Raw genomic sequence first — 26,349 nt, 5'->3', positions numbered from 1 at the left:
GAAAAGTCCAACCACTAAAGATGCTGGAATGTTTCAACCTACCGAGAGGGGAGAAGCTGATGTGCACAAAATGCAAAATGAATCCTTCATAATGGGGATAAACAAAATGATTCATTGATAAGTTAATTGACAAATTTAACAGGGCAACCATTTTGATAACCACATCATTTTTCTTTTCGTTTTTTCCAGAAAAAGAATTGCATTTGCTGCTTAACTTTGTTATGCTACCTGAATATCGTTGGATTTGGGGCTGAGACAAAATAATTGACAATGGGCTTTTGGAAAATGTGATTCTCTACTTTATGACCATTATAAACTAAACAAATTGAGTCAATCATGCGAATTATAATCAGCAATTAATGAAAATGATCGCTACAGTCCTAAACATATATACTGCCAATGTTAAAGGGCAGGTGTGCAGGATTTAGTGGCCTCTAGTAGTGAAGTTTCACACTGCAAGAAAATGAATACCCCTCCCCTCACCCCTGTGTAGGAGAACCTAAAGTGGCCTTCAGCAAACTGTGTACATAACTAAGACAACTAAGAAAGATGGGTCGACAGAGAAAAGTGTTACTATACATCTGTAGAGCAGCAAAGTTATCTTGAAAATGTATGTTTTTAGCTCTGGCTACACATTCAAAAAAATGTCACATTCAAGCTCTCTACATTACAAAGTGTGTATGTTTTGTTCATGATAAGCAACACAAATTTAAGTAGCATCCCCGGTGATAGCGTCTGTCCTTCTGATGCTAATAAACCTAAGTGTGCAGACTGGCAACCATACAACTAAAACACAGTCAAGGTCTATCCTATATTATAAAGCCTGTTTCAACTCCATTAATCCACCTCACTCACTTTTCACAACTGTCTGTCTTCTATGAATATAGGATTGCAATTTGTGACAGTGTGTCCTTCGTGACACTCAAAGCCAGGTGCATCCCCATCAAAAGCAGCAAAAAGAGGGCAAAAATTAAACCTTCACAAAACATATACTGTAGCAGTGCATTGATTTAATATACTGCCATAAGCCCTTGCTCCTACACTCGACATGCAATTTGGAAATAAATTGACTGATTTAGAGGCATGGGGGGAAAAAAACTGACGTAAACCTGGTCCGCTAGTATTGAGTAAGGTGACATTGCGCAACAAATCACTTGCATGAATAGAGAAGGAAAACGATTTCTATTTCTGAGTCATTTTGTTTGGGGAAGGTGCTTTGATTGCCATGTATGTGAATCTATTCCTCACTCGACTCGAGGAGCATGAACATTTTATGAAAGTCAATGTTATATTTTGCTGTTAGCATAATAATCAGAAAGGCCAGACTTTCATCCAAGGAATAACAGAATCTCATTTTTTCCAAGTACATAATAGTAGGCCAACTGCAGCAGCCTATCTCTCCCGTGCCTTGTATACTGCTGTGCAGGAGCAGAAAATTGTTGACTTTTGCAGCAGCAGAGTCTTTTGTGTTTTAATTGAGCCCAATGAAGAATAATTAAGTAATTAAAGGCTTGATAAGAGAGAGGCTCAGTAAACAGATGAAAGGAAAGTGCGGGTATTAACAATATGGTACAATGCAGAGAGAGGACATACCTACAGCATGGCATTACTAACAGAAGACAAAGCATCAAAAGCACAAAATGGGCCATCAGTCTGAATGTCACTTCTTAAAAGTGTGTGTGCCTGTGAATATGCACGTGGTCAGATTTAAAATGTAATACTTCCCAGCTGGATTTTGGGAATGGGAGTGCACTCTGATATTTTCACCACTCTGACATTAGCGGGTTTTATTTTTTGAGTAATTGCACAGCTTGATGTGTACTCAGGGGTTTCCATGAGAACGATGAAAGTCTTATTTCAACAATGCTGCAATTATGGGGAAATATGGAAATACATTTTGAGCCAGTTCACAGTTGAGTTGACTGGAATAATAGGAATAGAAAACAGAAACAGGGAGAAAATGGTGAAAATGGCAATTGGAAACTCAACTGTCTTTAAAATACCAGCCCATTATCAAAAGACTCCTGACAACTAAAATGTCTTATACCCTCCATGTATCAAATACGGCCGCATATCCATATTACTTTGAGATAGTTCATGGTGCCAGAATTTCCCAAATAGTGGTATCAGCTTTATTCAACATACAGCAGCCATAATCTGTGTTGGCATCATATGCTGGTTGGCAGTGATAATCTATAATCCATTCATCCAGAGAAGGTACACAAATGCATATTTGTTTCCCAGGATTAAAAGCTTATAGAGGGAGTATGGCATGGCCAATAATGTTCACCCATGCCAGCTATGACAGAATTTTCAGCTGCATTTTTTTTTAAGTCATGAGGCAATATCCCAAGCTACACAACAAAGTACAGAACTAAATGTTCTGATAGTTTTAGTTAGGAAAATCTAAATCAAACATTTCTGCATGATGATGTGCAATTAAATGATAATTCAACTATTCAAAAGATTTGCAGAAGTGATAAGATAAACCACATGATAACCATGATTCCATTTTGGAACAATGAATTGTTTGCCTTGACATTCTTCACTAATGTTAATCCACTTGTCTTCTGTCTAACAGCATGACATAGTCTAAGGTTCTCGATGCACTTGAGAGGGATATTATAGGACTTTGTCCATGTGATGGCCCTACAGGTTACCAGAGACCCGTTGGTTTGGCTGGTAGAGTTGGAGTTGCATTGAGGTGACTGCTGTTATGTATGGGTACAGACCAAAGGCTGTTTGGAAAGTATGGTGTATCACAGAGCTTCATAACGCAACCACAAATCCCAGCCCAAATTCTTAAGTGAAAATTATGCTTTGGTAGTAGAGGAAAGGCCAACAAGAATTCACAACCCACAACATCTTGAAATAAAAAACAGATGGGAGTTGCCACAGTTGCCCCTTCTCTGACCTTGTACAGCAAGCTAGCTACAGGCCACAGGACGCTCCACTCTCCACCGCGCTAACTACTGTAAAAAACAAAAGATCTAGGTGTCATCATTATTACATATGAGAGCACAAAAGGCATATTCACACGGGTTATCCAAGGCAGACTAAGGTTCAGAGGTGCAGATTCCACTGGGAATCCAAAGCAATAGACAGAAGGCCTCGGCCTCCAAAACACCACTTAACAACCTTTTAATTAGCACATGGCTCCACACTGTGTGTTCATAGCCATTGTGGCCAGCGGCAATTGCGGCCACAAATACATCTAACATGGGGCAACTCAACCTTTCTAAAGCACTTCCTCAAGAGGTGTGCTGCTATATAGACTCTCTAATGCACTAAGAGCTCAAAATCAATTTTCAAGTTAGCTATACTGAAGGGATAATAGAATATGAGTGTTCCCTTCGTACCTGATAAAGGTTTAGCTGATGCATCTGAACAAGCAATAATGGATTTTTTTTGCCAAGTATAGAGCTTTATGGTACAAAATATGATAAACGTTCTGCATTTTAGCTAAAACATGATAGCTACGGTCTCGAACATGTTAGCATCCCTTTTTAATATGATTGTCTACTGTACTAAAAAGACAGGTTCTCTGCAGTGTTTGATTACACTGTGTGCGAGTTACTCATGATGTAATTTGCATCTAGCTGCAGAAAATATTGAATCATCTGCTTAAGAATGTTTCAGAGATGGCTATAATGATGATGAACATCAAATCCCTGTGCATTTTGAGAATTGCATTATAGGTGAAGCTGCATACTATCCCCATAATACAGAACACTGATGGTATGTCTATGCAATAGATGACGACATATATAACACAACTGGATGTAGATATGACTCCTGAGAAACTCTACAAAATGTCCTAGAGTCGACGGACATCTTTACGTGATTTCATACTTTTCTTAACTCTAAATGTATCTCTTTTTTTTCACAGAAATTGAGACGTTCACCCAGTGCTCAAGACGGATTGTAGTGCAAAATACAGAATTGAAATGAACACATCTCATTAAACACTACATCAGAACTTATATATAGAAGCAATCAGCAATAAATGGTCTCCAGAAATGTGATGAGAAAAGAGAGATCGATCTATGACCGTTATAGTCATTGACATCTCAGAGATGGTTCGAGGGATAATTAGCATTTTGTTTATCACCTATTCAAGTGGCACAAGCTAGTTGAATTTAGCTTGTTGCAATTAATCATTCATACATACTGACAGAACATCAAATAAAGGCTGTACTATACAGCTCTTCATCATTTAACTGTGTTTTCAATTTGTTTTGCCTTGTGAATGCACAACGGCAGATACCAGTAAGTGAATATGTCTGCAGATGAATGTGGCAGACATTCATAGATAGATTGACATGTAAAATGAATGATAGTCTATGTTAAATACAAGAAACATTACACTTAAATAACCTTTGATTACATGTATATCACCAATTATTTATCTGTAGGGTTAACACATTGATCACTGCTTCAAAAAAAACCTTAAGTCTCCTGACAATCCTGTGAAAGATATATGTGGTAGTTATCATCCATGGTATAGTCTTTGCTAATAAGTCCCCAATGTCCCACCTACATGACCTTTGTGCATGTTGGTTTGACCTAATGAGCTAAACTGGAGTGATGTTAATAATGTGACAACAACATCACAACTACCAAGGTTAAAACATAGACAATTATACCACAGTATATAATTAGAGATATATCACCATATATTATTTAGAATACTGACTGTATGCATTTTTCACTACCAAAATAATAACAAAATTTTGAACCCCTCACATCATGATCAAATGTATGTCATGTCATTCTCTTTTTTTAAGTTTGTGCTCAGTATTTTTTACTAATTTTTTCATTTCCTATTCCTCAGTGTGGATAATTATATTCAAAACTAAAACTAAACTAACTGACTGACTGACTGACTATGTAACTTACCAACTCATAGTAAAAATTATTATAATGTACTAATACTCAGGCCCACACAAGCATCCAAGTGTGACATGATGAGCTATAACATTTAGTGAGCCACTAATGTGGATAATGAACAAACAAATAATTATCTTTAGTCAGTAGACTCTAAAATTATAAGTCAAATCTATTTAACACCATGAATTACACTATAAGTCACTTTACCATCACCATTTGACTGAATGGAACCAGTCTGTCAAGTGCCATACAGCTGTACCTGAACCTGTACTGCCACCTGCTGGTGTGTGGTATGAAACACAAACCACAGAGCCAAGTCAGTGGGTTGAAAGGTTGCGTGCTGCATTCACATGCTCACCGTAAATACCTAAATTATAAATGCAGGTTTGTATTAAAGGCCTTTGCTTGGAAATATTTAGTGGATCCAGGCATTTGTTTGATTGTTTGTTTTTTATCAGAAAGGTTGTTTTGTCCTATTGCAATGGAATGTACAAAATATTTGCACATAGAGGACATACCAAAATATGACACTATGATGATACAGATGAAAAAATCCAGCTAGTAACAATAAGATTAACCCCATTAAGGTCAATAAATTGAAAAATTAATATCAAATCAGCAGGCACACTTCCCACCTTATCATGTCTGCTTTTGTCTTCCATTTGCCCCCTTTGACAAATCATGAAGTGAAGCACTTTCCTTATGTGTGTGTTAAGTGTGCCACTTCTTTCAATAACAAAATCATCATTAACTGACAGGCAGCTGTCATGTAGTTGCACACTAGAATTCTACAGTCCCTCACATTTCAATCAGCAAAGCACTGATGAGCCTGACAGACACGTCTCATTGAATCACTCATAATACACTGTTAACACTTTTGTCAGCTGCCTTACCTTAAACCAGTGTCTGGGCCAAAGTTTCCACGACCCTGAATCATGGAGATCACAGAAAAACAACAAAACGGGTCAATCAATTTTGAGAGATGAACATGATGATGACTTTGTTGGACCTCCTAGGGGTTAATTTTGCCAGGTCTGTGAACATGTGAAACATATCTGGGTTCAATAATACAAAGCTACACAGCTTGATCCATGATGTCAGTGAACAGATTTTGGGACAAAGACAAAATTGAAGCCTGTGATTTGTATTTGTGTATCAGCAATGATGTGAACCTTGTCTGAAATGGGGTTGGGCTTTTTATGTCTTCTATAAAATAAAATAAAACTCCTCCTTTTTTCTACATTTGGTTGATTTAGGTGTCATTGTTTCTGAAATCCAGACACTTTCAGGGAATAACTATAATAAATGTGCCAGTTGATCTCCTCTTTGGGGATTTGCGTTCAATATCTCAAACAGCACTTGAACGCAACTGGTCTAATCTGGTCTAATCTGGGCAGGAACGTCACCAGATGAGAGATTACAGCTGTGGATACGAGCTTTACTGTTCAAGTGAAACAAACGCATGGCTGTCATTTTCTGAGACAACATGTCTATAACAACTTGCCAGAAGGTTACTCTTATATCATGCTCTGTTCTCTGCATTTCCCTTTTCCTGCCCAGAATGCTTTTACCCAGAGGGAAAAAAGAGATGGAGCATCCTGAGGGTAAGGCGGCTTATCAGATCATCATCCATCCAGCCATGTCCATCCTGCTCCATCACTTTTTTATTTGTTCCTGATGTTGTGGCTGTTGTTGTTTCCAGCTGTTACGCTCTACAGTGTGCACTAGGCCTTGGGGACACATGTCCATCATGATGTTACCCAATGAATAAGAGGAATACAGAAAAACATGCATTTCCACCAATTGAAGAATGTATCCATGCACATGTTTAAATGTGTTTGGGCCTTATTTGTATTTTTTTTTTAACATATCTACAGTGCGTAGGTACCCTATAAATAAAACACTGTAAAACGGATGTTATTGTAGGATTGTGTATCATTCTTACTGCTGGGTTGTCAAAATCAAACATTGCTATTGCGACACCTCTTGTCATTTATTAAGATAGAGTAGAAAAAAAACAGGGGAATTGATTTGACCTTGTTCCAGTCGGGCTAAGGTACATATGGTAAATAAGTGCAGGACTTTAATTAAGTTGAAGAGCATTGTTGGTCTTTTGTCTGATGACGAACAAACTATTATGAACGATGTGACGCAGATAAACAAAACAAACAGTCAGACTGTGTCTGCAGCAAGTGTGATGCTGTCAATCAGACAGAAATGTTCATTATATAATCACAATTTTAAAAAAAACATCAGAGGGTTTAGTTTTTATTTCCCCTCATGTTGTTCTGATATATAAAAGTCAAAGCATCAACACTTATCATAAGTCACTTTAAAAAAAAAGTTTCTATAGATTTGCTTTTATGTGATGACGTCTTTATATATATATTTTTTTCTTCTTTTTAAACAGATATGTGACCTGAAAACCGAATTGTTGTTGGAATGCTTACTTTAATTGTCTGTGATTTGTATGTTTTTGTGAAAGAACTTAGTGAAGCTACTTCTGAAAGTTGCTATATAAATAAAATGATTATATATTATTATTATTATTAACTGTCAGGAATCTTTGTTGAACTCACCAAGAGACTGACAAACATCATAGTTGAGGCCCCCAGCAAACGACCAACACTATAAACAATGAGCATGGCAGAGGAGGCGTGGCCTCGCCTACGTCACACGACCTGCTACACACCCCCCACAGTTACAGTAACAGTGAACATCCCTTGCAACAATACAATAATAAATCTGTGGTACTCATTGTAGTGTCTTACCTTTTGACTCCGTGTGTCTTCAGTTGCATGTTGATGGTCCATTAATTGTGAGTGTTTTGTTTTGCTATTCCAGTACTGTCCATCGCTGCTGATAGCGTCGCGGCGGCATGCTAACATCCAACAACGAGTTTGGCTACAATCATTTGTCGCGTTTTGACTCTTTTAACTGAAGTTGCGTCCAATTGTTTGACGTGTCTCCGGTTGGTTTTGGGAATTTTCCACTTGTAACAACCACACATGAAACTCATTAAGCAGCCGAACTACCACGTGTATCTGTAGTAAACGACCACTGCACTCCTCAGGAGCGGGCACCTGCTGCGACCTGCTGCTGTGGCGGCTCTGCTCTGGCTGTTTTAGGCGGCCTTGATTCTAATTGGTGGAACGGACTGTAGATTATCAGGAACGGCATATGATTGGTCCACAGCACTGCTGGGGAGGGCGAAAAGGAGGAAATATAGGAAGTATTTGCTTTATCCAATTCCAGAAAATTAAACTCTCACGTAAAGTTCAAGTGCCACACATTTCTATGCGAATCTATGTTTGTTACTTTCCCCCAGTGTCGAGCGTGTTAAGAAAATTGGAAATCAGAAAAATATGTCGATGCAGACTTTCAGAAATCATATATTTGGTGTGGCAAATTTCTTTTGTATGGAAATTCGGAATTTAATCAGCTAAAGGTCTTTTCTTGCCATTTTTGTCTGTGATTACAAAAAAAAATTAAACAAACACTGTTCCAGTAATTACTTGATACAAACTTACCTGGACACAATGGGAAATCAATTAATTTTTTGGCACTTGCAGTGCTGGTGGGGGAAAACAAATTAAATTCCTTAACAATCAAAAAAGTAATTACTCATTGTACACACTCCCCTATTTGCATGGTTGATTTGTGAAATGAGAAATCACTGTTTCAGGAAGAGGTTGATGGGGATTTTTTGCAGGATGTTTTTTCTCTAATTGTTGATAATGACTGATTGATTGTGTGGTTGATTTTTGTCTCTTCCAGTTGGACCCGGATTCTACCGTCCTGTGATGCATCGGTTGCCATCACCAGAGGACTCGGACGAGTGGGGTGTGGAACTTTCACACTCGATGACTCACAGTGCAGAGGCTATGGCCAAAGTAAAAATCATCGGTCGAGGCAAAAAATACAACCTGATGGCTCAAGTGATACCAATATATGGCTTTGGGATCCTTCTTTACATCATCTATATAATCTACAAGGTGAGTACTATAACTAACCAGCATTGTATCCTCCGGTTGTATGCATGTAAAGTAATTGACCTATTTATACACTGTGCTTAGAGTATGTCATATGAAGATAAAGTGTTATTATACAGCTTTACACTACTATAATATGCTGCATTGTACTGCACTATATTTTCATGTGAACAAAACATAGTGAGAAACACCATCTCTGTGACAGTAGTAATTATGAATTTTTCTCCCATTTAAACAATTCAATGTACAGTATGGATTTTCTTTTATTGCCAAAGATTGTTACTCTAATCATAATCATTTTCATGTTCACAGTTGACTTGTAAAAAGAAGACTACTAAATCAAGAAACTACTCCACAGTTATCAAGACAGACATCAAGTGTAAGATTAGTAAGTACCTTGAGCAACATATATATTCAAATATAATATAAAAAAAATATATAAATGTTTTTATCATAGAATAAGGAATTTGATGAGGGACACCTTGTGGTGGTACAAAGCAATAACACACAACTCATGTCATATAAATGAACACACCTCTACATGATTTGTACATTAAACGTTGATATTAAGACAATGTTTTCTCTGTTAAATCTTTTAGTAACAAATTATGAGCTTGCCAAGCTTCAGGAGAGACTACTGGAAACAGAAACGAAGATTGAGAGGCTTGCTTCAAGAAAGAGCAGTGGTTCTGGGAGGTAAAGATTTATTTTGATTTAAATTGGTTCAGATTGGGATAAATAGGGATAGACCTGGCATGAAAATGGAAAACAATATATAGTAAAGGGAAAATTCTTCAAAGTTGGAAAGGCCACGTGTATATTTTTAATCTTTACTAAAGTCCTTGATGATAGCAACAATTGTTTAATTCATTAAACACTTCTAATCTGGGTCTTATTTCACTCAGTAAGGGCTTTTTGAAAACCAAACAACCAGGACATGAACACTGGAGAATAAGTATCAATGGTATCTATATGAGACAAATGAATGTGATAAGCATGTAACTGAGGAAAAACTGCTTTCATGAGCTGACTTCCGTATATGTGCTGCACTCTAGTGGCAGAAGGAGGAAGAGTAAAGCTTCAACATCAAAGAAGGAGGAGAAATTACTCAGGCAACTTCGACAGATAACACAGCTGATACAAGAAGGTCGGCTGGAGGGAGCCTCCCCGGAGATGGAGGCTGAGGAGGTTCCCTATGGTGCAGACTGGGAAGGTGCATGCCGACAAAAATTCCATTTACTGCACTCACAGGAGAATATTTTGGCCTCAAGGCAATCAAACACATTTTAATTACAACAACAAACTGTCATGCTGCACTTCAAATAATGTCTGTTTTTGCAGGCTACCCGGAGGAGACCTACCCAGAATATGAGGTTCCCTATGACAGACGTGGATTCGACACCATTACACTGCCGGAAACCCGCTACCAGCTCACTGCTGAGGCCCTGGCCGAGAGGATGGAGCAAGAGGAGGAAGAGATTATGGCAAGGAAGCTATCTATAGTACACGAGGAGGATGAAGCAGAAGGGGAAGATGGAGAGGAAGACAGAGAGGAAGACGAGGTGGACGATGAAAATGAAGACGAAGAAGTTGAGGAAGCAGTAGAAGACATAGAGGAGGAGGAAGGGGAGGAGGAGGAGGAGGAGGTAGAAGAAGAGGAGGCAGAGAAAAGGCAGTTGCTCAGTCCTCGTATATCGAGGCCTGCGGCAGAAAGAAAGCAGGAGAGACTCGGTTTAGAGGTGAGCAAAGAGCTACAGTATCGCAATGGAGGGAAGAAGCAAATTAGCTTCAACGACCACCAAGATGTGTTCCACTACCCCAAAGAGGGCACTTATGAGGAGGAGGAGGACGAGGAGGAGGACGAGGAGGATGAGGAGGACGAGGAGGACGAGGGGACAGAGGTAGAAGAGGAGGAGGAAGCTGATGAAGATGATCCAGTGATGGAAGCAGAGAGTCTGCAGTTCAGTTGTGAAGGATGCCCCAACCCGGAGGAAGAAGCAGAGGAGGACAAAGAGGAGTATTCGTTATTGTCTGCCCCTGAGGAGGGTGACGATCCTATACAAGCAGACATGCCCAAAGAAGTTGGAGTGAGCGGGCTGCGGATGCGGAACCGGAGAGAGACGTAAAGCACTCCTCCTTAAGCGAAAATTTGATTTTGAACATTCAGAGAACTCAATGTTCCTTACATTGTGCTGTGATTATTTATTATCCTTTGTGTGTAGAATGTAGAACACAAGCTAAAAAAAAAAAAGGTGTGATGCCGATCTTACCTTTTTCTTTTTACAAAATTGAACGAAAATATAAATCTCCTTTCACACTAACATTATAGTAAGAGCTTCTGAAGATTGTACTGACAAACAAACCAAGGCTCAAGCGGCAGTTCAGCAGTTAAAGTTGTATTTTATCATTCAGATTGCTCCCTGTATGTCCAAAACTGATTTTGAATGACAGTGGTTATGTTATATTTCACAATCAAGGACACAAGCTGTTCCTATTTTAAAGGTCCTGCAACCCCTATAGAGGCTTGCCTGATAAGCCATCTTTTTCATGCCAATATGACATACCTGTAGATCCTATTTAAGAAAAATACATAATTTTAATGTTAGGTTGACAGCTGGGAGGAAACTGGAATACCTGGAGGCCAAACACAGGCAGGTTAGGTTGACTGGTGACTATAAATTGCCCGTAGGTGTGAATATAGGCATGAATAATTGTTTGTCTTTGCGTGTCAGCCCTGTGGTCCTCTTGTCAGCTGGGATGGGCTCTGGCCCCCTTGCGACCCTCAAAGATAAGCAATTAAGCTAATGGATGGATGGATGAACAGCTTTTACAACAACCTTGGCATCTTTTATTTCGTGATGCTTGTCAATACGTGTTCAATAAAAATGTCTAAGACTAGCTCATTTTCTGGTTGGGACTCGCAAATTAAATTTAAAACATGATGATCAAAGACGGTTGATAGCCATTCAACAGAGGCTTAGGCTGAATCTTATTTTCAGAGGAACAGAGAAATCGACGAGTGGAAATAATGGTATGATCAAGCAGCACCAAACTCTGTGGTCTGATTGTGCAAAAATGAACAGCAGAAAAACAAAAGAATGGGAGAAATACAATTAAACATAAGATATGCAGTCACAATAAGATCCAATAACTCATTTCAACATTGCTGTAAAATTACTCAACGAGGAACCACTGGCATTGCTCAGAACAAGGTGACTGATTGACTGGTACTGGAAGAGTTGGTATCTTTATCGTTGCCATGATTTGAAAGGGGAGCAACAGGTGAAAGACTAATTCAATTTACAAAAAATGTGATTTGAACGAATAAAATAGCTCTTCAAAGAACAGAACACATGTTTTGACTTACTGAAGTTTTAATTTTTTTTTTCCATGACCAAAGGACTGTGTCTATATCACCACAGTAAATTGTACACCGTTTACTGTACATAACAATGAGGCACTGAAAACAGAAAATGAAAGAAATTTTGGCTCCTGGACACATGTATGAAAAGCAGACTTTACAGCAAGAGTATTAACGATTTTAAAATGGAAATTTAAAATAGTTAGAACATAGCTGAGTACAAGAATAGCACATTTCATAAAGATTTCCTCATAAACCACAGTTACAATTGCAGTATCAGAGATTGTTCTTTGCCTTCGTTCAACCTTTTTTTTTAATGGTCATTGAATACAAAATACCATCATATATTTGAGAAAGTATACTGTCCCCATTGGGAGCAACAGGAATAATATCTGGAGTAAAAATGTGAACAGCAATAAACCATGTGATAGAAACTCACTGCCAGTCAGATGAGGAATGTATCAAACTCCACATCAGTGGAGCAAAAAAAAAAAAAAAATCAAAGCTGTAAAGAGCAAGAGATGAAATATGTGTTAGCTGTGACAGATTCACACTTACTGTGTGTTTGTTGGCAGTAAGTCTGCGTTGAGCATGTTGGAGTCAGAAGATATGAGCACAACCTTAAGCCTGAATTCCTTGGATATTACATCTGCTGGCTGATTAACAGTAAAACATAAATGATCAACCACCTCTTCAATATTAATGTGTCGAGGGCTAAAAATATAATTCAAATATTCATGGACAGTCCGATGACTTATTTATGATTATTATCTTCTGGAGGTTTTGCAACACCGAGCCATTTAATCAACCTAAATGAACTTTGCAATAGACATCTTGATTCAAAGTAGCTAAAGAGAATTATTTCCAATGCATGTGAGGACAGCAAGAATAGCAAAGACCAATTCAAGCTTAGCTCAATTTTACGGCCACAGCCAAACACTGGAATTAGTCTTCAAAGGCACAATAATGTATGTACAGCTATATCTCATCCACTACAGACTTCAAAGTAAAGTGCACCATCATCCTATACAATCACATACATGACACTGGCGCAATATTGTATATGGTACACAGCACAGTGTAACCTTTGCCCTGCTCATGTCCAAGTCACTATTTGTTTTTGTGTGGATATAAGAGATATCACTCTGTGTGATGCAGCTCTATGGAGCCAATACTGCTGTGATTGATGCAAATGACAAACACAAAATAAAAGGACCATGTAATAAATACATAAATAACAAAATAAATATATTGTGACATGCATGTTATTTGTAATTCAGTAAATATATGATCAATATTCATGCTTGAGGAAAAGTGACTTTGTTTGTTTATGTGGCAGACGACATAAAGTCCAGTCAACTTTTAAAACTTACAGATGTGTAAGTGTTAGTTATAATTTACAGATAACGAAAATGTTAAAGTTCTCTCACTACTACATAAAAGGAACAGTGTTTGTTTTTATGATGCCATTACAGTACAAAATGACTATAGTCATCAAAACAAATGAATCTGATTTTGAAAGTGGATCACTCTTTGTGCTTGTTTTCTTCCACTGACCGTTCTGACGTCGCACCCCCCAACACACACACACACACATACACACACATATGCAAAACTTGAGGCCCGTAAAGCATTTTGGGAAATGCAGGACTTCCAAGGTACGAGGTGGTTTGAAGATCACAGGGATCCCATCCCATCCCAGGGATACAGTAACAGCCCTTGTTTACAGGACAGATGAACCAGTTCTCCTCTGAACTTCAGGCTGGGATCTATTCACAGGCTAACTTGCTGTCGAAGCTGGAAAGGGCAATGGCAAAGGCTTGCAGGGCACACATGGGGTAGTTATAGTCCATGGTGAAGACATCTTCTGCCACACGACCGAACTGCATCACAATATAGTCAGCTACGGAGGAGAAGAACCAGGAAAAAAATTCAAATGTACATTTTAAAATACTTGTTGTGCAACCATGTGGAATGAAATGCAGTTAATAATGAGCTTACTTTTAAATGTTTTTAATTTATTTCATTAGTTCACAAGGTAATGGTTTCTATTTCATCCTGTTTTTTGATTGTTAATAAGATAATTTACATTTATTCAATTTTATCACTTAGCCGACTAAAACCCTAATTTTAGAATACACCACTCTACATTTAAAAAACTCATAGTGTGCCTTATGTCATTTAGTGCAAAAATACTTTATGATTAGCCAAAAAGCATCTATTATAAATCAGAATGATAAACTGCATGTAACCATAGCAACAGTACATTTGCTGCTTCTAATTCTGACCAACTGCACTCTTCACCTACACCTTTTTTCTGTTATTCATGTAACAAGACACCAAGTGTATTATGTCATTTATCCCCCATTATTATCTCTAATGCGCTATGGTGCTTAATTAAAACCTAACTATATTCAAGATGAAACCCATTATTAGTATGCAACTCACGGTCATTGTCATGAATGATTTGGAAATTCTTGACGGAGGCCTGAGTGACTCTGCCATGGAAGTTGAGCACATAGGATTGTGTGTCATCGTTCCACACGGGCGTCTTGTTGTGAAGTTCAATCACGCTCTCTGTGTTCTTGTTCTGCCACCTGGCCAGCAGGGACTCGTGGTCCTGTAATGTAGATGGACAGAACAACTTTAGACAAGAAGAAGGAGGTTTTTATTTGTCATTATAGATATAGATATCGAGAATCCTGATAACACGTACATTTCGTGGGCGAATAGACACTCTCTCATGGTCCATGTTCATTCCAGGAATGATGACGCTCATTTTGCGAGGTCCTTTGAATCCTAACACATTGGTTTCCTAGATTGAAGAGATAAACTGCTTGGTAAGAGTATTCACCCAACAAACTTGCAAAGCTTTAATAACATGATTATATATTATTAAATGAAATCTGAAACTGCATCACATGAAACATTTGAGGCAAATTTACATTTATTGATCTTTTTTTATAGTCCAAAAATATATAAACAAGAGTGATTTAACAAAGAAACATTCAACAGACAACATTCATCACATAAAGTACGTTCAAACACACAACTATACAGCAGGATGAAACAACAGCATTTTCTTTCACTTTACAAATCTAGATGTCTTCATTTTTTGTACTTAAAGAGGAAGAAGAGAAAAAGAGAGAAACGAAAACTGGAAGTCGGTCCAGACTCACACAGTATAATGTATTTAGTTAACACTACATACATTATGTACCTTATCAACCCTATTTTGTCATTATAAGCATATGAGTTATGGTCAAAAACATGTTTATTTGGTGCAATTTACGTTGAATATTTTGTATTAATAACTTATCTTAATTAATAGCCCAAATTGCAGTAAATGTTATCATAGTGTGCTATTAAAAGTTATCAGTGAGAGTTAACATCATTCTCTTTTATAAATAATCTGTTGGATTAGGATAACTTGATTTCAGCCTGATAACGACAAAGCCCTGACTCCTCACTTTGTTGTGTGGATGTCTTCATCCAATTATCTAAGTAAGAATCTCTGAACCAAACTGTGATTCAAAGGTCACCAGACACATTGGACTGGATGTTGTTTTTTCAAAGAAAATCCAATGGCATGATAGAGCAACTTTGGGATGAGAGGAACCAACTCACATAGCAAATGGCTGCTAGTTCTTGACGCAGATTGCTCGCTTCGAGGCTGGTGGTGCTCTTCATTGGGTTCAGACCACTGTCATAAACGGTGAACTTGGTTCCCATGAGGTTAGACCTGCAAAGAAAGTATAGTACAGCTGAGACATGTGATTGTTAGTCGGCTGTGTTTGTCCGTGTGCGTGTGAAATAGAAACAAAAATGGTTGACTGTCTTAGAGCACATGTATGTGTGCATCACACGCACGGTCTCGCAACTGATTTTCAACTGACGCAGCATTAAGCAGTTGACAGTGTACCTCCTGCAGGCTGCACCTCTTTTAAGACCAGCCCCCCTCGAGAACCTCAGAAGCACCAGATGAAAGGTCACTGCTGATTGAAATTGAGATCTCCATCATTCAAGTGGGACTGTGAGTGCAAAGGTTTGAGCAGCACGTCGACCAATGGTCAGGCACGCTCTGAAGATTAAAGGCTTCACAGAGCCACATTCGATTAAACTCCTGAGGAGTTTCCATGGAGCCACTAACACGGCCCTGTTGCTGTTTCTAAGGATTAAGTCACCACTCACTTCCTCCCAATCTTTCTGTGGCCTTAAACATTAAATCAGCTCATGTATATGTATGAGGGAGATGTACAGTATAGAATACTATAATGTAAATTATACTGAAGCTAAGAGAATATGGGACATTTAACTTTTGTGCTTAATGGTGCCTTACATATGTGAATATTTATATATTCTGTATGAGTCTGACTTCTGACTGAGTCTGATCATGGCTCACCTTATTGTAAAGTCATGTAATTTTAGAGTTTAGAAATGAAGGAATTTTTCTATATTCAACCTCTATTTCAGTTATTTCCAAATGGAAATGTATTGTAATGTCCGATCAAACATATATACACATGTCAGTGTATGTATTCCTGGTGTGGGCTGCCACAGTCACCGAGGACCTACCTCAGTTTACCGATGAAACTCTCTCCACCTCTGGACAGATCAGTGGGATCAATGGAGATGAGGTAATTCGATGTCTTACTCTTTTTCCTCTTCCTGCCAGCCAACAGAAACACCTGTGACAAGCCAAGCCCGGAACCAAATCGGAGAAATAGTTGCAATCGTAATAGTTGGACAATGTTTTCAACAGTACACTCACTTTAAGACCATCAGCATATGTGAATGCACACAACTTGAATTATATGATGTTCTTTTAGATCTTTTAAATAATGTTCTGGAGATGAATGTCTGTATGTCTTTGCACTCTATCATTCAAACTTACTGGCATATGTGCATGTAAACAATGTAAAAACAATGTTTGTATTAAATCCTGTTTGTTACAGTAACATTGTTTCCTGCTCACAGACCCATCTCACCTTCTTGCCATCCTCTCTCTCCAGATGAAGATAGTAGGTGGGATACATGCCTCTGTCCATGCCCTTCTTGTCTCTGGTGATTCTGCACTTCACTCTGACTCCCTGGGGCGCCGGTCTCAGAGAAAACTCTTCAAGGTCGTCTACATCGATGGCAGGTTCACTGACTGGAGGAGTGGGTGCTGAGGCCACCTCCTGTAGGAAAACATTGGGCACACGCAGCCCAAGACCCCTCATAGTGAGTGAGGCATTAGAGTTTACTCTCATTAGAACAGAGTAATGAGTCTGAGGATCAAGTCGTCCACTGGGAGTGAGAGAATTAGCACACAATGTCTAAAATAAGGACCGTGGTGTAGAGACGGAGGATGGAGATGAGGGAAGTGGAAGGAGGAGCAAAGACAAATGACTGTTATCAGGGTTGTTTCAGTTGCCACTCATTCAATATGAAACAAGTTTAGCGGCTGCAAAGAGGCTGGGTTATGAAAGAGGGTTACATCTGACATGAGTCATAATCATCACTCCTGCAATGGAGAAAAATGTCCTATATGTAACTTCAAACATTAGAACAAGCAGATACAAAGATCACTGACTTCAGGTAATCAGAGGTATACTTAAATACTTAAAATACAGTGTGTAATATTTAGAAGGACTTATTCACAGAAATGAAGTATGTTGTCCACGACTATGTGTTCATATATGTACAATCACCTCCAACAAAGAACCAATGTTTTTTGGTCAACTTTGAATGAGTTGAATAAAGTGACACGAGGTGGACCCGACCTCCGTGTAAGTCGCCATGTTTGCTACGTCGTGTTGAATACGGTTTTTGCACAAAACTGTCCAGAATACTTTGCATTCACGTAGAATTTTCAGTGCTGCCGGAAACCGGAAATGGAATTAGCGGTGCGCCACCAGAAAGTGTCCCCGTTGGGGACTGTGCTTGACTACATAAATCCCACATTAATAGTTACAATGGTCCACCTGAGTCTTAAGGAGTGTATCTTCCAAACAATTTGACCTTCTTTCCCTTTAAACTCCTAAAGGCAAATACTGTGTCTGAATGAGATTATTGTTCCACCACCTGCATACGGCATCAGCCACACTATAACATACGAGGGAAAACTACTTTGAGACACGCGTGGTAAATGAATGCCAGGCCTGGAAAAGTAAAAGTCCCAAAATAAATCCAGTTTTCTTTGTCGCAGAAACGCTTAAGGGCAACTGCACTTTATTTGTATCACATTATAAAGGCATGATGGTCTATTACTGTACTCCCAGCCAACTGTTTAATAGATTCCAGCTGAGAGACAAAATCAAATCTAATTTTTTTTCCCTGTTTGTAATTCAGATGTGAAAGGAACTGCTAAATGTGAACCACGAACTTTTACCTTGCACGACTTCTTGCTGGTAGCAGAGCCTGGTCTCGTGTTGCTGTTGAGCTGTGAGGAACTGGAGCTGATTTCATCTTCATCATCCTCTTCTTCATCAAAATTCATACTGCTGGATATACCTTCGCAGACACAGAACGAAAGAGAGAGAGAAAGAAAGAAAGATGTTTACCCTGATGTTAGTTAATTGCATTAAATAATTTCCATAAATGCAGCATCCAACAATGACACAATAAAATTCCCTCACCATATTATATCATTAAAAATAACCATATTCTCTGTTTGAGGTTTAAATCAAATAACATGTCCCAATGTTCATGTCTGCAACTATGTCATGTTTCCATTAAACAATAAGTGAAACCAGGCGTCTTTACTCAGGGGAGACCCACTGGAGTTTCATTTTTCTGTATTTGTGAGCTAAACAGTCACTGTTTTCTCTGGGGTTACAGAAGGACTATTATTTATTGTTGTATTCTAGCATGTAACCAACACTCTTTAATTGCATGACATCTTTTGCCATTACGTATTTGACTTCCCATGGATACTGACATCTTGGTGAATGAAGGTGATAACTGATAAAATGGGTGCAAGTGATTTTGAAAAATCATCAGGTGACGGTTTGAGTCAATTCATCCAGACACAATTTTGTGACTGAACACTAACTTTTCAAGCTGGTCCACACGAAACAAAAGACGTGGTGCCTGTAGCATGTGCATTGTGTTTGTCTAAATAGCTCACTAGCTCAAGAGTATTACACTTTGTAAATTACAGCTACACAACACCAGCCAGTGACGGCACAAAAAATGTGATTCATAAGTGTCCAAAATCTCAATTTACTGATATAGAGTAAGCTATTGTGGAGTTGTGTAGGGATTTAAAGTGAAGTGTACAGTAATCGTTGTTTACAATGACTCTCAGATTCCTTAAGAAGTTAAAAGGAGGTTGCCAGAAAAATATATTTGGCATCATCCGGACACACAGTGTTAAAATGGCATTTCCATTTGCAGTTTCAAGTTCTGACACGAGTCATTGAGCCTCACCGTCCTGCCAACACACCACAACAGTGGACCAGGACGCCGCGGCCATGAATACGGACTCATGGTTGTGGCGATGTAGTCACAGAGCCGTTCCCGAACACGGGCCGTACCTTTCTTGAGCATGGTGACGCGCAGATCCTGTTTACTCTGCGACTGAGTGCAGCTCATGACGGGCTCCCCATCGCCCTCGTCTGCGGTGGAGTGACCCACTGTCAGGATCTGGACGTGACCGTCGTCCAGCTGGGAGGCCAGGCCGTCGATTGCTGCCGGGCCACAATCCCACAAGAACACACTGCATCAGATCACGACAGCACTACTGTCCAACGGTCAGTACATGACACTCAAATGAATCCCAGCAAAGTAGGCAAAGTAAGTAAAAGAAACAGAATTAAGATAATATAGGGGGAAAACAATAGGGGAGTGAAATACTGCAGATGGATTGCAAAGATTTGTTTTGCTTATTTATTTGTTTTTCCCTCTTCTCATGTATTTTATTCCAGGATTATAGTTGAAAGTCTTGCAAAGAGGAGCTGTGCAGTCTGTGTTTTTTTGAATTGTTTTTTTAGATGTGGGATTTGTTTTTAATCCCAATTAATTGTGTTTATCCAGTCTTGTGAATATCTAATTTCAGGTGGAGCATCTTGAATTATTCCTTTAAGCAAATCCAATGACTAAATCTCATCTAATCTGCAGCTGTTTTTTTTAGTTAGAGTGTATAGTTGCTCGGTAAATTCGATCTCCTGAAACTGTGTTCTCTCAGAGAATGAAACAGCCAGTCGGGGAGACGGGTCCATCAGAGTGAGTTTGATGCTACTGGCCTGATTAAACTATTACCTCACTAAATTCCCATTCACTTTCTTTCTTTCTGGGACAAAGTCATTCCAAATATGAGCATCTATTGCAATAGATCATATGAAAACTCTGTTTGAGAAAACTAAATATTACAAAGATAAGTTAATATGCTGATGTAAAACATAGGTTTTTATAATATGACTGATTTCCTTGTGTGTCAGTTCGATGATGATTCTTCTCTGTTTAAAATCGTATAGCAAATATTCTAACTATTACACAGCATACTGTAAAAACAGAGTGAGTGTTGAAAAGTATGAAAGCAAAAGGAAACAAAGCATAAAAAATAATAGTTGGAATTTCAGCATGCAGTTTTCCCCTCTTCCATCTAACGGTTAATTTATATCCCCACTTGTGTTGCGTCGGCGCGACAGCACTCCGACTGTCATCCGGCGTTACAGTCAGTGGAGCTCTGGCAGCGTGACACCACAGCGGTGGCTAAGAGGGCAGTCTCCCCCGCTCTGTTTGTTGCCAGATGTGGCTTGAATAGAAATATTATCTGCGGATTGCGAAGAGCGATTGAATAGACGGTGTCAGCTGCTGGGGAACGGAAGGACTTGGCCTCTTCTCTCTCATACTGTGGACCGCTTCCAATGACTTACACCGGCTTATCTGGGGTTCAGACGTGAAATCACCAAAACCGAGAACAATATGATTAATAACAACATCCTCATTTTTGCAAGTGATACATACAAAAATGCCTGAACCAATAGATTAAGGGCTCAAATATCCTCCGTCTTATTTGTCTTTTGCCCTCTCTGACCTCCTCCTCTCTAATTCAATCTGTCAGTCTTCCTCGCAGCCTGTCCATTCATTTCAGTTCCATCTAATCCCCACTTTGTCTGACAACCCGTTTGTCTCAATACCGGCAGACTGACCTTTGTGCTTTCCCTTTCTCTCCTTCTTATCGCTGCCAGTCTGCGGTGTGGAGCTGGCCGATGCTTTGCCCTTTTTGGCTGAGCGTGGTGGCTGCGTGTCTGCTATCACCTTCACCTCCTCCTGGTCCGCTTCTTGCACTAGACACACGGATTGGAAATTGTCAGCAGGATTATCAGGGAGGACGGACAGAAGAGCGGGTCGAGATCAATCAAATTTACTGTAACAAAGACAAAATGATGTTTCGAAGATGGAAAATGTTTCTTTCTTTCTAAGAGGGAGGAAACTATTTTCAAATGTATTTAGTCTGGCTTGAAATAATAATACTAAAAATTTAATCAGTAAATGTTAAACCAGAATTCTTCACAAAATCCAAAAAGGCAAATGGTTGCCAGGTTTTTGTTTATATTTATGTTTATAGCTGTGGATCAGATATTTTACAATAGCAGCTGTAGTAAAACACTACAGATGTGGTTTTGTAAGAAATATTTATATTTATGTTTATTTATGCCAGTTCAGATTCACTAAATAAAAAGAGCAGCAACTTTTTCCTTGTGAATAGAATAGTCAAGCAGTGCTACACACTGAATAGACGACAGAAGATTTATTTTACTGTTATTTCATTTCTTTTTTTTAATAATAAGATTATCATTCATCTTCCTTCCATCCAAATATTAATATATTTCTCTTCTCTCTGTAGGAAATGTGACAGTCCAGGGCCTGGAGGCCTGGAAGTGTCCTTCACAAATGGGGGAATTGATGACTCCCGTCTCTTTGTGCAAATAAGAAGCCGTCATCAATCTCAGTCCTAAAACCTAAAACACTAAGCAGCTGCAAAAGATGTTAAACAAATACATTCTTGTTGTTCTTTTTTAAAAATTCGATTCATCATTTTATAGTTATTTGTTTGTTAATTGTGCTACTTGACGTGAACAGTTTTAAGTGGGAAAAGAAAGAAAAACTGTATAAGACAGTAATCTCTTTGGGCCCAAGAACAAATACTTACTCCAAACAGACAGATGTTGATGAGCAGCCTCACCTCTTTATTTGTTCAATCCATATTGTTTCACAAATCATCCGTTTAGGCCTCCTGTGAATCAACAGAGCCCCAGAGCAGCACTAAGCGGTTTTACTCACCGTGGTAGATGGTGCTGCTGTTGCTGCTGAGATAGGATTCCACCAGCGGGGCCTGCTCCTCGCTCTGTTTGGTCCGGCGTGCGCGAGATCTCCCGTCCACGTTGGACTGGACCATCAGAGGCTCTTGCCTCTTCTTCTTCTGCTTCTGTTCAAGGAGCGCTCGCTGTTGTGGAGGTTTAACATATGTGTACACGTGCACACCGAAGAGAAGGATAATAAAGACACAGTCTGAGGGGTTGAAAGAAGTTACACCTTATTATATACAGTATTATTGTGTCAGTGGTGAGTGATCACCAAGTAGTTTCTTTGCTAATGTCTAAGATGACCTCAATTATGTTTAGTGAGCCATGTCACAGCTTTAAAGTTTTGTTCCCCACGTCTTGTGAACGATATAACTCATTAAACATCATACATTATAATTACTCACTATTTTGTAATGCCATAGTCACGGAGTTTAGGGGTTTAAAAAGCAGTGGCAATAGCACAGTCTCTTAAAACTGTTTAGGCCATTTGTAGATGTTAAAGGACACGCTGTTCCTGAGGCTGGATATAGCTTTTCATTTGGACCAACTGTCTAAGTACGCACGTCTTCAAACCAGAGCTCATCAAATATTGAAGGTTTCTATTAGTGGAGAACTCATGCCGCAGAGCATTGGAGCTCTACAGTATGTTCTTTAAAGCTCACCAAGACGCTGACGGCTATTCCAGGTACATTTACGGAGTGCATGGATGTGAAGATTAAGGCTCCTCGTCTGAGGGTAAGGCAGAAATTTAGGTATAAAAGGTTTAAAGTGCACAGCTACAAATAAGCTTTTCCTCCTTTTTTCTAATTACTTTGGCCGTTTTCAGACATGAACGCCTGAAAATTGGAAAAGTGAAATTTGCCTTTCACATACGACAAACGTAGCAGGAGACTGTCCGAGTCTGGGTAGTCAAACAAGACAAGACAAATACTCAAAATATATTCTATAATACCATTCCTCTAAAATGCTCAATTGGCTACTACTTTACTCCACATTGTCTTGTTTTCTTCCACCACACCTACATTTTAGTACCAGGAGTAACTGGTAATGATTTTATTAGCCCCTTATTTATACAACAAATCTATACTGTGTACAGCAATAAATAGTAACGGTTAACAGCAATCTACTTTCATTTTCATCCAATGGATCAATCACAATGCATGGTCTCAATATAACATAATAATCTGCTTAATCTAGGTCTAGGATCTAGGATCACAATTTGGAATAACAGATCAATTTTGACAGCACATTTTGCTTTGCCTTTTGAGCATGTGTACTGATCTACTGAACTTAAGTCTTGAAGACCATTAGCCACATCCTCCCATCACAACACAGCACAGCTCCGAGAGATAACAAGTCCTGGCCGTCCATTTGTGGTCCCATGATGCAGCATCGGAAGTTCACGTGATAATTGATTTTGCCTGCGAGTTCAGACCAACCTGTCTGTCCAGTTTCTGCTGCCGGAGGTTGGTGCCCTCGTCATCTAAAGTGCTGCAAAGAAGAGAGCAAAGAAAGAGGGAAGATTGATGTTAAAACGCTAAGTAGTACGATGATCATAATAATGACATTTTCCAAACTTTAATTAATCCACTTGCTATTTTATGTTGTGTTTTATTTTATTAAAATTGACTACAACCATGTACTAGAGATATTTTGACATATATTTTGAGGTGAATTACTTCTTACATTACACATAGGCATATTTTTGATAGTTACAGTTGTGTATGCACTTAATTGATATATGATGACCAGTGACAATTAGGTCATTAATCCAGATTACTCATTCTCGTTCACATGGGCCAGTTCTGAGTAAATATATATATATATTGATTACAATATACAGAATAATATAAATACAAGACACAGATGAGAACATATACACTATATTGCAACAAGGCTTCAGAAACAATACAAATGCATGGGTCATTTTCAAAAGAAGTTTCAAAAGGGACAGGGCCGCTGAGCAAACAGCGTCAAATTTTGTACTTCTCATATCTTCTAGGTCGCTCATCAAGTAAGTAATAAAACAGTTTATGACAACATGCGTTCATTGATCAGTACAGCACCGAAGAAAAACTCCACTTCAAAAAAAAAAATGGCCAGGAGGACTTTTACAAAGCTGCTATTCATCCCAAATCACCAGTGACAGAAGAGGAATTGTTTGAGGGAACTTTGGCCTCGTCTTGGGTTTAAGCCGAAAAGTGTTTCTTTTCTTCTCTGTCTCCATCTCCAGATCCGAACAAACTTCTCCTCACAATGAGAAATTTCGGTATTTCTTTGATACCCGTTTGGTTTTAAGTATTCAACTTGGTTTTCCTAGCAATAGATTATGGATGATGATATGTTGCAAAACCTAACCTTAAGTTTCAAGATTTGAAAAAAGGTGACAAGAGGGCATTGTGCACCAAAGAATGACCGTAAGGGAGGTGCATGTGCACAGATTAAGCTACAGAGAACGACATTGTCGCTTCTTTGCTTTGAATTCATGGCTCACACTTAAGTAACAGCAGCGTCTGGCACGACAAAAGCGGAGACAGAGGGTCTGAAGATGGTGGAAGCCATCTGCTGCACAGACCGTAGAAAGCCCTTTGAGGCGCGTTTCTGATTTTTTTGGGCTTTATCCACAAAATTCACAACTTGACTTGTATTGCAAATTTAACCACTGTTGCAAGAAAAAACAGCTATTTCATTTTATACTTCCCTTCTTTCGCTTAGAGAAGCACCTTGTTTTTACAATGCAGACACTTGTCTAACCCTTCCTTCTGCACATCTCTGCCGTCCATATGCTCAGTATTGTTCCAGTATGTTCTTTTAGCAACTTCACTGTGAGCTCGAGTGTTTCCCCTCTGAGTCCTACAAGTGTAAGTGCTGTCCACTTGGTGATCCTGTCATGTGTTGACACATTCTCCTGTCCATATGTACATTACTGTGTACAATCTCACAAAAAGGAAATAGTGGAGGATTCATTGTTAGAATACCATCTTGGCCCAGCAGCATAGTACACGATTCACTGCAAAATATCAGGCACACGTCTGATCTCAGCCTGTAAGAAGGCTTCACAGAGCTTATTGAGCAGTTTGTTCAACTGGGTAATATCTTTCTTGACTAGAACACCAGTATTGACGTGAACATAATTTGATTTGGTGGTGCCCTGCACCCGACCGTAGTGTCACGGGCCTGAGCAAATGTCTAAATATAGCACAAACAATGTCGGTAAAGTAAATGTCTGAATTATTTCAGCTTCTTTCTGCACCTCAAAATACTTTAAGTGCCTGTTAAAGCATGAATATACTGGTATAAAAATACATATTACATTTTTCCCAGTGCAGCCTTCTTGATGTGATCATCTCTGAAGGAAAACATAAACTCATCTGGCGTAAACAACTGCAGATCAGGCCCAGCAAGACGACAACAAATCACATTATGAATGTATTTGTAACAACGTGAATCCGACAAACAAAGTTATATTTTGACAGACGCCAAATTTTCCTCAGTAACATTGTAAAACGTCGTCTCCTCGCCGGAAACAGCATTTTCCACCTTCAAGTTTTTCTTATATTTGTGCTACTGTACAATTTGGTTATTCTTCTTGCTGGTAGAACCAAGACAGTTTTTTGCATCTACACAAATTTACTTTAAGCATCAGGCTTTGGGGAACTTTGTCTCTTTACTGTTGTGGAAGGCCGATGATTTTTTTCGAAGCCCCCGCTGAGCGGCCTTTGGCTCCGCTGTCAGATACTAAAAACTCGTTTAGTAAAGGTGAATAGATACATTACTCATTAACGAAAACGACTGGGCATCTCAGTCTCCG

At 39.0% G+C, this 26,349-nt stretch overlaps 2 protein-coding genes and 2 long non-coding RNA genes across 8 annotated transcripts in view; 2 read left to right on the top strand and 2 right to left on the bottom strand.

The window, feature by feature from the left end:
• Positions 1 to 7,981, bottom strand: part of LOC124849927 — a 151,267-nt gene extending 143,286 nt beyond the window's left edge. For all 3 annotated transcript variants that reach the window (XR_007030618.1, XR_007030620.1, XR_007030619.1), the window contains exons 1-2: positions 7,662 to 7,981; positions 5,784 to 5,818 (exon numbers count right to left, since the gene is read on the bottom strand). This is a non-coding gene — a long non-coding RNA (uncharacterized LOC124849927). The remainder of the gene's footprint in view (positions 1 to 5,783; positions 5,819 to 7,661) is intronic.
• ric3a (RIC3 acetylcholine receptor chaperone a) lies at positions 6,332 to 12,147 on the top strand. Of its 2 annotated transcripts, none has more exons than XM_035629492.2 (6): positions 6,332 to 6,494; positions 8,668 to 8,885; positions 9,195 to 9,261; positions 9,482 to 9,578; positions 9,938 to 10,095; positions 10,224 to 12,147. In XM_035629492.2, exons 1-6 carry the CDS (start codon positions 6,377 to 6,379, stop codon positions 11,006 to 11,008), a joined length of 1,443 nt encoding a protein of 480 aa, XP_035485385.2. In that variant the 5' UTR covers positions 6,332 to 6,376; the 3' UTR covers positions 11,009 to 12,147. The 2 variants fall into 2 exon arrangements, with proteins under 2 accessions (XP_035485385.2, XP_035485384.2); XM_035629491.2 differs by having other exon boundaries at positions 9,195 to 9,270.
• An 87-nt stretch (positions 12,148 to 12,234) lies between these two features.
• Positions 12,235 to 26,349, bottom strand: part of tub (TUB bipartite transcription factor) — a 38,416-nt gene continuing 24,301 nt past the window's right edge. For both annotated transcript variants that reach the window (XM_035629488.2, XM_035629489.2), the window contains exons 2-12: positions 23,978 to 24,029; positions 22,516 to 22,678; positions 21,381 to 21,518; positions 19,764 to 19,916; positions 18,617 to 18,738; positions 17,232 to 17,423; positions 16,819 to 16,931; positions 15,871 to 15,985; positions 14,960 to 15,058; positions 14,692 to 14,863; positions 12,235 to 14,146 (exon numbers count right to left, since the gene is read on the bottom strand). In XM_035629488.2, coding sequence (XP_035485381.1) covers positions 14,013 to 14,146; positions 14,692 to 14,863; positions 14,960 to 15,058; positions 15,871 to 15,985; positions 16,819 to 16,931; positions 17,232 to 17,423; positions 18,617 to 18,738; positions 19,764 to 19,916; positions 21,381 to 21,518; positions 22,516 to 22,678; positions 23,978 to 24,029 — 1,453 coding nt within the window. In that variant the 3' untranslated portion in view covers positions 12,235 to 14,012. The remainder of the gene's footprint in view (positions 14,147 to 14,691; positions 14,864 to 14,959; positions 15,059 to 15,870; positions 15,986 to 16,818; positions 16,932 to 17,231; positions 17,424 to 18,616; positions 18,739 to 19,763; positions 19,917 to 21,380; positions 21,519 to 22,515; positions 22,679 to 23,977; positions 24,030 to 26,349) is intronic.
• Positions 16,739 to 18,711, top strand: LOC118302942. Its single transcript, XR_004790671.1, has 3 exons — positions 16,739 to 16,880; positions 17,256 to 17,466; positions 18,577 to 18,711. It is a non-coding gene; the product is annotated as an uncharacterized LOC118302942 (long non-coding RNA).

This window comes from Scophthalmus maximus, chromosome 4 (genome assembly GCF_022379125.1).
Source record: "Scophthalmus maximus strain ysfricsl-2021 chromosome 4, ASM2237912v1, whole genome shotgun sequence".
Lineage (NCBI taxonomy): Eukaryota > Metazoa > Chordata > Actinopteri > Pleuronectiformes > Scophthalmidae > Scophthalmus > Scophthalmus maximus.
Note: the sequence above shows the minus strand (reverse complement) of the source record. Positions and strands in the feature narration are given on the sequence as shown.